This window comes from Dendrobium catenatum, unplaced genomic scaffold, assembly GCF_001605985.2.
Source record: "Dendrobium catenatum unplaced genomic scaffold, ASM160598v2 fragScaff_scaffold_880, whole genome shotgun sequence".
In the NCBI taxonomy this organism is placed as follows: Eukaryota; Viridiplantae; Streptophyta; class Magnoliopsida; order Asparagales; family Orchidaceae; genus Dendrobium; species Dendrobium catenatum.
Genome location: NW_021319342.1, coordinates 200,799 through 212,641, shown reverse-complemented (window position 1 = coordinate 212,641; position 11,843 = coordinate 200,799). Strand labels below are relative to the sequence as shown.

The 11,843-nt window shown below is 36.6% G+C and overlaps 1 protein-coding gene across 1 annotated transcript in view; it reads right to left on the bottom strand.

Annotated features, from left to right (window-relative positions):
* The window catches only part of LOC110112780, a 12,588-nt gene extending 7,048 nt beyond the window's left edge, over nt 1–5,540 (bottom strand). The window contains exon 1 of the mRNA XM_020845102.2: nt 5,023–5,540. Within this exon, the coding sequence (XP_020700761.1) occupies nt 5,023–5,379 (357 nt within the window). The 5' untranslated portion in view covers nt 5,380–5,540. The remainder of the gene's footprint in view (nt 1–5,022) is intronic.
* Between the last annotated feature and the right edge of the window lie 6,303 nt (nt 5,541–11,843).

Sequence of the window (11,843 nt, the reverse complement as noted above, 5' to 3'; positions counted from 1 at the left end):
AAAAAAAAATTTTTTTTTTTTTTGGGGGGGGAGAGGGGGGGCATGCTCAAAGGGATTCCACCCCTACGGTCCAGCATGGACCGAACCAGCCATCTGGATGGGAAGAACCTAGAGCATAAAACAAGGAAAATTCGGCCCCCCTTGTGAGGCCCAACAAAGCTGTAATTCATTATATTAGGAGGAGAAATAAGGAGGAAATTATTTACGGAAAGATTTTCAATTTGAATTTAAATAAGAGAGAGAATATTATTTAGGGATGTTTCCTAAAATATGTTTAATTGTTTAGGAATATTTCCTAAAATATGTTTAATTGTTTAGGAATGTTTCTTAAATTATGTTTATGAAGGTTTTTTAAATCATGTTTAGTTGTTTATGAAGGTTTCCTAAATTATATTTAATTGTTTGTGAAGGTTTTTTAAACTATGTTTAATTATTCATGAAGGTTCTATTTATGATTTTGTGTTCTAGGGCCATTTAAGGGGAAGTTGTCTAGGGTTTAGAGTAAGATATTATTGAGTTTATTTTCATAGTGTTTGTTGTGAGTTCCTAGCAGCATCTAGGGTTTGTGAGAGAGCTAACCTACCTCTAAAATAGTAGATCAATTCTATCTTTCATTATTTGTTGAAGAGAAATAAGAAAACCAGACCCCATCTTTGTGTTCCTATATTGTTCTTCTCTTTTATTTCTTGTTTTTACTTCCAAGGCGCATCACAAAACTACTATGATTTGTTTGCAAAAATATTGTTAATCCATAATATATATTCAACCTTAAATCGCAATAAGTCATATGACTGTATTTGTCCCAGTAATTTCTAATTTCAAATTGACTTAGAATGATTTTGATTTGATTCTAAATGTAAGAATAACAATCTATAAAGCTATTGATTCGTTCATTCTACTTAGCATATTTTTGGACTCATGAAAATTTTGTAGAAAATGGGTTTTAATTTCTCACTCTGCATGCAAAAAAACTTCTTGTTGTAAACCTCCAACAAGAATGCCAGTGGGCTGATACTAGTCAGGAAACAATAATGAAACTATGAAACAAAACCAAAATCATGAAATGACATGATCCTGATCAATCTCCCAACCAAAAAACAATAATAGTTAAAAGTATAACATATAAAAAAGTAGAACCTTCTAAAGGATTTAAATTAGGGCCGACATTAATTGAGTTTGAGCACGTTATGCTTGACCCAATTTTTAAAATATTGATTACAAGAGACTAATGTTTGACTCAAAACTAAAATTGGTTCAAGTTGAAAAAATTCAACTCGAAATCATTCCATTCCAAGTCAGCCTGAACGTGATTTCGATTCAATCCAAGATCAACTTCTATTTCATTATATATTTGATGCTATATATTAATTATATAAATATTCCAAGTTACATTTCAAGTTGACTCAAACAATATTCAAGATTAATTTAAAAAAAATATATATTCAAGAATGTTCGAACCAGAAATCAAGTTGAGTCCATATCAAGTAAATACAAACTTCAAACAGTTCCTTAGCAATTACAAATTTTGTAATTTTTAACAAATCCACTTCAAATGCATGGTAGTCAAAAGAAAATGAAACATAATCTCAGAAATATCAAATATGAGAAGTTTAAGCAATTACAAATAACATCACACAATGGACACAAGGGCCTATAAATCAATACAAATGGCAATAAAAAAACTATGGAACATAAAACCCAACAAATCAACTGATCGGTTTGTATCAATAAAGAAATTGCAATTTCGGATTTTTTTTAAAGAAAATATTATGTTCAGCCCATGTGCACGGATGGCAACCTTCATCAATCCAAATAGCCAATGTTTATTTCTTGCATAAAATGAAACAAAGGCTTGCTGCGTAATGCAAAAAACTATTTCAGCAACAGCTATTGATTCCCTCGCCTTTTAATCCATTCATTATTTGACAAGTCAGCAGAAAACTATACTATGGCTTCTTTTCATCTCTACTGTAGACATAAAACAACACTATGATCCTATCATGTAGGCATGATTTCAGTTTAGCAGCTAAATCACTAGAAGCATTCACTCTGAAATGTTCCTCTGTGGTGAACTTTTCTACCAATTTATGATGTGAAACGTACATGCGATGGAGTTACTTTACGAAATTAAAGCGAGCAATTTTAACAAAATAATCCAAGATAAATTTATTGCTTATAACAATGGTTTGATCCTTAGAATTCTTAGTTTTTAACTTGCTTAGGCAGAGAAGAGCGAAATCAATCAATCAAACATTTCAAGAGAACACAAAGAATAATTGTAAAACTACGACGATAAACAAGAGTCCACGATTTAATAATGAGAATTTAATAATGAGAATTTTCACCTTTGGAGTCCATACGCTCAACTAGTCTAGGCTTTAGCAGAAGAAGAGTCTCCGCATTAGACTCGAGGTCACTCCGAGGAAGAAGGAACCTAGGATCGTCGTTCTTGGATAGGTGGCCAGAGTGGTGGAGGATGATTGTAGTCCAATGATGATCTGATGTCCCTTTGACCTTTGCTCGTCGATCACGTCAACTAAGGCAGACTGGATACGGTCGATGTAGTATAGAAACATTATGGATGGTGGTCGGAGGCCTGTTGGACAGCAATCACAGCAATATTCATGTTGTGGTCTCGCTGTTCAGCAGCTAAGATTGTCTGATCAGCCACTATGAAAGCCTGGACAGCAGTTTGGTCCTTAAGGGGGGGTCTGGACGGCAACATATAATGCCTGTACAAACCTTGGATAGCTGTTATCGGGTGCTGGAAGTGTTTGGACAGCAATTCCAGGTCTCCAATGGTGCAGAACAGCAGGCTTTAATTTCCAAATCTGAAGTTTATTTCAGATTCCGAATAAAACTGCAGCTTTAATTTCAATTTCAGATTTGAAATTTGAAATAAGAGAAAGAGAGGGAGGGGAATTAAAGAGGCATTTAAGTAGTAATTAAGTGGGGATTGGAGAGAGACAAGAGGAGGAGGTGGTCGGCCCCATGGAGGGGTGAGAGCAATCAAATGGATGACGTGGCCCCTCTTGAGAAACTCACGGAATATTCAAACCTGAGATTTAATTCTCAGGTTTAAATTACAGGAAAACTTCCTGATTAGGTTGGGCCTCTAACCGTTGGAAATTTTCATTAAATGAAAAGAAGTAACAGCAGGCTGTTGGCAATTTCCATTAAATGAAAAGAAGTAACAGCAGGCTGTTGGCAATTTCCATTAAATGGAAAGACGTAACAGCAGGCTGTTGGCAATTTCCATTAAATGAAAAGACGTAACAGCAGGCCTTGGATTTCAAATTCTGAAACAGGTTGGCGGGTGGCTGAAGTGAGGCGGCTGTGGGAGTAGAAGGGAGGGACGGCGGAAAGGGGCTGCTGGGCTGGCCGGCGGGAGGCTGGCCGGTGGCGGCTGAATTTCAGGCCGGCGGCTTTGGGCTGCTTGGAAGAGGCGGCGTCAGAGCAAGGGGAGGGAGAAATGGTAGGGGAAAAACGAGGGATTCAAACGGGAATTCCAATCTCCACAAATGCTCCGATCCAAATCTCCACGTCGACGAAATGATCAAAAGAACTAAAGAAAATAGTAGAACAAGAACACCTAGAACTCACAAAGAGATCTAGTTTCCTCCTACGAACTCACTAAGAGATCGAGGAGGGTGAACTCACAAAGAGAACATAAGTGGCAAATTTTCATTTCATAAAAACTCACTATTACATGAGAAAAGGACCTTATAAATAGGCCTCAAAATGACAAAGAAGCAAAAGACTAAGATGCCCCTTGGGCTACAATAGCTACCAAATACCCATGAGGGCAAAAGCGGTAAAACATAAAATAAAAATAAACTACTACATAAAATGATGAAAATACAGATCAAGATCGTGGCCGTCGATCTCCGGCATCTCATGTGTCGAAATCGTTGCTGATATCCCCATCAATTTATTTCAGAATTATCACTGCCTACATCCCTCAGCCAGAACTTGAAAACTAATGCAAAGCATTAAAAGAACAAAGCCAGTTTCAATCAAAACACCAATGCTTGCAGCATTCAGTCCTGAATGATTATCTTTTAAATTGTTTCTTCGCCATATATATATGAACAAGAATTATGCTAATTGAATATAGAGAATGTTAATTTGCAGCAAAATTGGTGTTATAAGGGAACAAACCATATGCAGCGGATATCAACTATTTTGTAAATGAGCTACTTGCATGGCAAATTAGCTGATCAACTGTTCCGACAAATATCTATTAAAAATAAGATCTTGTGTTTCAGATATCTAATGCTAACAAAAAACAACAAATTGGAGGAAAACTAGAGAAAATAACTAAGAATAAATATATTGTTTCCAAAGCACGAATAGCTATTACTTAACAAAGATAGGCCTAAAAAGTAAACGGTGATCTAAACAAGGACCTCGGATAAATTCCCCAAAATATAAATTCTTAGGGCATCACCAACCGAACTCCAAACGCTTGTATGACGTCGCTCGCGAGCTCCAGCCGAACGGTAAAACTTCCGCTATTTGGTTACGGGTGAATAATGGGACGCCAATATTGGTGTTGCACTGTTCATCTCCGCTATTTTTCTGTCTCTACCGAACTTGGCGAAGAAACGCGCGAAAGAAGAGAACGACGGTTACTTTCGCAAAAGGGGGCAAAATAGAGTTCTATTAGAGATGAATCATGGCATTTTGGAGTGAAAAATGAGATTTTAGGTTGGAGATGTCCTTACCTGTGTCATATATAGCGTTTTTTTTACAGATAACATGCTATCTAAATAATGTACTATAGTATCCATCTTAGGGGTGTGAGGAGCAATCCTCATCTTAGAATGAGAAGCACGCCTATAGCAATAGCACTATATGACAGATTAGAACAGATTACTACCGAGAAAACAGCATTGTCATGTTTATTCTACACGTAACGTTATTCCGAAACACGGTAAAACCCTTCTGACTTTCCTACAGAGTAACCTTTCCCGTGAACTCAAAGTATTCGACGAAATGTCTCAACAGAAAGAAACACACCTTTGTACCAGCGAATTCCTGTTGTAGCTCCTCCGAAGGTATCATTACGGGCCACGATTCTCCGGCCTCACGGAACATTTGCTCGGTTTCGAGATAGCGTCCCCGTTCGAGGATTCGTGCACGTATGTCCTGAGCTGGAGTGCAGGCTGCATCGATGACCTCCTCGACGCCGTTCACGTAGGTGACCGTGATCTGTGGCGGGTTGTCGTCTGTTCTTCGCTTCAGAAGCACCTGGCATGCCGGATTCGACTCCCGGGCCTTCCCCGCATTGCACTGGGCGATGAACTCCATGCAAGCCGCCGTTCGCGAGTCGAGAGCATTGAATTCGATCTTGACCTTGGATAAGAACTTTAACATATTATCGAGCTATGTCTTCCTCCTCAAAACGGCGTAGACAAACCCTAGCTGTTGTACAGCTCAAAGGAGTTCGAGCTCGGGGACGACAACCTGTTAAGTTGGGAAGGGGAAGATAGGTTGTGCTCAATGGGTTGGTCGTAATGAATTATGAAACTACTCGAAACATTTGAAGACAACCGATCAAATAGGATACTTACCTTACCTGTGAATTTGAAAAAGATAGAATAATTGACCCTGTTGGGCTTATGGATGTGAAGCACACTCACATTCCAGTCACCTCTAATTTGAGTTATTGTTTAAAGATTGATGTGTAAGCAAAAATTGACTTGATCCCACATGAATCTCTAGGCATATACAAGTTGAAAATTTTTAAAATTAAATTTGGGATCATATGACTTTGATTTCAGCAAACTTATAGTCAAAATGAATATCTCAAAGAGACAAACCCAACAACACCAAAATCGACCTGATCCAAGCTCGAATGGGTCCGAATAAGAGTTTGAAGTGTATTCCGAAGGTTCAAAGCATTAATTGGATGACAAAATAATATCAAAATATGGCATGCTTATAATCGAATCGAGTGGTGGCTCAGTGAGACGAATCCAACGAGCCCAAGATCTCTAAATTCTAACATCGTTAAGACACTTAAACACTTTAAAAAAAATGTTCTATGATTAGGGGAATCAATAGGAGTCATCCGATGGAGCACTCTGAATCTGCTCTGAATATTCTTTATATATTACAATGTATGTCACTCATGAAAATCTATAAATATACCCTCACTCTCTACATGAGGGTGACCTTTGGCTGGAGATTAGAGAGAGCTCTAAGGCTTTAAGAGCTCCAGCACCACCGTCGGAGAACCTCCGTCAATCGTCGCTGGACCACACTACCGCTTGCCCGATGACCACTAGACTTCCACCCTGCTGCTTACCAACGTCGGACTTCCCCCCGACCATCATCAGACCACAACCAGCCACCAAGAAGAATCAGACTTCCACCCAGCAGTCAACCGTCATTGGACTTCTGCCTGACCATCGTTAAACCACCGAATGGCCGCCGATCTCCACCAAACTTCCACTGAGCCACCAACCACCGCTGGAATTTTGCCTGACCATTTTTGTACACCGTCTAACCGCCGACCACCACCGGACTACTACCCAGCCACCGACTGCTACCAGACTTCTACCCGACCATCGGCGGACCACCGCCCCGACGCCAACTGCTGTTTGACTACCATCAGGCCAACGCCGTCGCCCGACTTCCACCCGACCATCGTCGAATAACCGCCCGACCACCGATTGCCATCGAACTCCCACCTGACCATCGTCGGATCACTGCCCGCCCACCGAACTTTAGCCTGGATGTCATTGGACATCCGCACGACCATCACCGAAACTTCACCCAACTTTCCAAACTATTATCATTCTACTGCCTCTAAGTCAAGGGACGGGTCAACCTTTGTCATTTAACAAACAGTTAGGATTCTTAAGCATGTTTTCATACAACAATTTTATTTGTGTCAATTATCCACGTATCATTCTTTAATGCCTATTAATTTTGATCATCCTCTCAATATTCATAGATGTCACTAAAATCTCTATGTCAACTACATTTTGTTGCTTGTCTCTAATTAATCATATAAACTTGTGTTGCTCTTCCAAGGTCATTGGTATTTTTTGGTGAGGGGGGGAGGGGGTAGTGTTCTCCATTAACACTAGTCCAACATACATGTTTTGTTAGGTATTTTCCTCACTAAAATTGATATTAAGCATGTACTTTTCTTTATGCACCAACCTATTAAGGGGTTGGATGTTCATTCATCAGCATTCCAATTTTCTTGCTTCGTCAACCATGTAACACAGTTAAAATTTTCAAATTAAATGGAAAAAAGAATCCAAATTATTACTAACTAGATGTATAGTTGTTCAACGTTGAGAAAACAAGGAGAGCAATGTCTTCAACCTTTGGATTTGTAAGAATGAAGGAGATCAAAGGAGATTATATGTAGAAACCTACTGCAAAATTTCAAAAAGTAATATATATATATATATATATATATATATATGATGGTTAAAAGATTAAATATTGAATTGAATTAAAACTGAACATAGAGGTGACATATATTTTTAATTGAATGGACTTAAAGCTAAATATAACTGATATGTCATCAATAATCGTTTTGATCAAGCATGAATCTTGAAGCATATATGAGTTGGCAACTTCCAAGATTAAATTGGGACAATCCAAACTTCGATTTCGACAAATTTATACTCAAACTAGATGTCTCGTTGAGACGAACCCAATAACACCAAAATTGGTACAATCTGTTCAAATGGGCCCAAATCAAAGAATTGAAGCATATTTGAAAGCTTTAGTGCATTAATTGGATGATCAAATGAAATTCAAATATAGCAAGCTTATAGTCAAATCAAACTACTCAACGAGGATAATCCAACGAGCTCAAGATCTCTTAATTCTAACATCATTAAGATACTTAAATGCTAAACACTCTATATTCTAGGGAATCAGTATGAGCCGTCCAATAAAGCACTCTGAATCTACCCTCAATCTTCTTCATATTTAAGGGGTTTGTCACTCTCAAGATCTTTAAATAAACCACCTCTTCCCACATGAAGGGGGTTTGGACTCTTGGAGGCTTAGACCGTGAGCTAGAGACTCATGAGAGCTTTGAGGCTTGAAGCATCCCCGAGCTCCGCCTAGGCACCACCATCGGCGAACCGTTTCCACCAGGGGGCCACTTATGTACCTCTGCCAACCAACATCTTCAAATCTTCTTCTAGCAATCTTCGTCAGGCCTTCATCAGCCCACTACAGTCCCTCTAACCATCGTTGCTTGCTTACTACGATCCCTCTGACCTCTGTCGCCCGCAAACTATAGTCCCTCTGACATCTGTTTCCCACTGACTATAATCCCTCCAACCACCATCGTCCGTCAACTACGGCCCCTCCGACCGTCATTGCCCCTAACTACAGTCCTCCAACCATGGTTACCCGTCGATTATGATCTTACCGACCAAACGAACAATCTAACATTCTTTTGAGAATAACTCTCATATAATTGGATTATTTCAATTCTCATCATTTAATGTGCTATATATGATGTGTATTTTCTACCATTACCTTAAATTTGATTTTAATGATTTTATGAATTTTAAGTTGGTTTGTCAAAACTTACAAAAGTTATGATATCTTAATTTTTAGTAAATTTCCACAGCATAACTTTTGAGATGTGATAGATGCCTTTAATATGATTATTTTGACTATCATATATTAAATTTTCATCAAGTAAATTGAAAGTTATAATTTTCTGAATTAAAAGGGTAATAAAATAAATTTTGTATATTTCAGTGCATTTTATTAATTATTGTATTTCATACATGATATTGACTTACATTTTATATAAAAATATTATATTTTCATGTAAGCAAGAAAGCCTAATTATTACCACTATAATTAATATGGGCTGATTTTAAAATATAATACCTTCTGCAAGAGGGTAGACCAATAAACTTTCCTTTAAATAAAAGGTTAGAGGTGTGATACTGGTTGTAGTTTGTAATTGATTAACTGAATTACGCCGAAAAATAAAATGGGATTGATAGATGGATTGGAGAAATCATGTGATGATTGATAAGAGTAATTTTCGTCCAACGACGGTTGATAGCCTGAAAGTTGATTACACAAAGGCCAGGAGGTTACTGGGTTAGGAGCCCAGAGTGGGGTTCGTGGATGATGGGTTCATGGATGCCCAAAAATTTTAATTGATGAAATTTCTTCTTCTTCTCCTCCTCTGCTAAAATCAAGATTTGACTTTTTATTTTTTGTCTTCAAATTCTAACAACGAGTCATTATTAAAGATACATCTTACATCTTCGACTACTTAAAGCTTAATGAATTTGTTGTTTGATTTTTTTGCTATTGTTGTTTTTTTTTTTTTTTTTTTTTTTTTTTTTTTTTTTTTTTTTTTTTTTTTTTTTTTGATGCATTGATTATAAATTGGTCCAACCATTGATCTTAAAGCTATCGTATAAGAAAAATATATTATCATGAGTTCTGTAGAGATGCCACAATATATTTCTCGTCATAGTTGGAAAGTGGGTGTAAACAAGTGGAATCGAGTTGAGTATCTTCCTAATCAAATTAAGCTTGTTTAGTTGTTATTGAGCTCGAGCTTGACTCGTTAAAAATATATATAAGATTCAGCTTGACTCGCTAGCTCGAGCATGTTTAGAAAGCTCGAGCTCAGACTTGATTGTTGAGCTCAATTTCTTATTTTTTAATTAAAAAATTAAGTTTTTTTTTAGAATATTTATTTTTTAATATCTAATTAATTTAAAATTATCAAAATATATTAGTAATGTTAATTTAAATTATTTAGCAAATACATTTTAATTTAATCAAGTCGAGCACGAGCTAGCTCAAAAGCTGGCTCAATAAGCTCGACTCACGAGCTCTTTAATGAGTTGAGCTAGAACTAGCTCAAAAGCTAGCTTGGCTCAGTTACATACCTAGTCAACATACATTATTATTATTATCATTATGTGTGTTCAAGCTGATTTATTTTATCTAATATTTTCAAGATGTATGATTATAATCACGGGAGGGAGCCATTCTTAATTTTTAGAAATGACAAACTTATAAAAAAAATAAAAATATATATAAGAAAAAATTCAAAGCAAATTTATATTGTATTATAATTATTAAATTAAAAAATTATGAGCTTTGCATTCTATTTTATATTTTCTAATAATATTGGATTACAACTTTCTTTAAAATTAAGTCATAAAAGACTATAATGAACAATAAAGAATTTCTAACAAATTGGTTATCAAAGTATTCATAGTCCCATAAAATTCCCTCTTATGAATGGGTTTCTTATGATCACAAAAAAAAAATGTTGGATACATATATAAAAAGAAAATGTTTGAAATCAAGAGAGAGGAATCAATTGAGGTTATAAATTCTAGATGAGCAATATGCAATCCTAATAGATTTGGACCCTAAAAGATGGCAAATTATTAGGTCCGGTCACCTAACAGAGATATACATCCGGATTTCTCTCTATCTATAGTAAAAGCGCAGTCCAAGCACAGTTACTATAGCAGCTTCGCTTTGACTGCGCTTTTACTGTAAACAGACAAATCCGGATGTATCTCTGTATCAGGTGACCGGACCTAATAATTTCCCCTAAAAGATTGCCCTTCACGAATCACAAGAAGGGTTGTGGACCCAAAAGATGACATTTATTAAAAGCCTAACTTGATGATATAAGGACCCCAACGAGTTTTTTTTTTTTTTGTGGCATGCATGTTAGGACACGAGAATATCTTATATTGATTGATAAACCTTTTTTTTGTATGTATTGCTTATTCATAACATGCACACCTAATCTACCTTTTAATGGTCGAATCAAGAAGGGATTAGGTGGTTCTCGCTTTTTAAAATTTTAGATAAATCCTACATAATTGTATATTATTAACAAATTTTATGATTAAATTCTTTCGAAACTATTTATATCACAAAAAAATTTACCACTTTTTCCTTTCCTAGTCTTCTATTTTAGAAGTGTGTGAGCTTTACATGTAAGCATGCTAGGTTGTCCTTAATATCCTTGATGAAAATTTCTTGGGTTTTAGTTGTAATTTGAACTTTTCATTCAACCACATATGTAAAACTTAGGGGTGTCAATTCGGGTCGGGTTCGGGTCGAACCCGAAACTGACCCGGCACTGTTCGGGTCAACCCGAACCCGACCCGTTTTTTAAAAATGGGTCAGGTTTCTGAACCCGAACCATCAATCCGACCCGACACGAATGACCCGACCTAAAATTGTTAATTTTCGGGACAATATTCAATTTTCGGGTCGATCTCAGGTTTTCGGGTCAAATATGAGTTTTCGTGTCACTTTTGGGTCAATTTCGGGTTACTGGGTCAACCCAAACTCAACCCGATTTTTAAAACGAGTTAATTTGTTGAACCCAAACCCAACCCGTTTCGAGTTGACCCGAAACCGAATTTTTTCGGGTCGGGTTCGGGTCGGGTTTCGGGTCGTGTCAAAAATTGACACCCCTAATAAAACTTATAATTTATTTACAGATCTGCTTACTTGGTATCCCAATAAGGTATAATCTCTTAACTATCAGGTTGTGACAATATTTTTATGACAAATTTCTTAAACTAGAAATTTTTGCACTAAGAATTTATTTTTGAAAACATTAAAAAAGATATCACAACTAAAACCTTAAATATGCAAATGCTTTAATATAGCTTATTTTCCTCTCTTCTTCTTATGTAGGGTTTCTTCTAAAATAATTCTGTTTTGCAGTTAGCAGCAAAGTTTGTGAAGACCGGAAACTGGTTCCACTCTACCTAAAAAAAATCAATCTTTGTTGATTTCATTTAATATGCCCATCAATGCACACTTCTCATTCACCATTAACA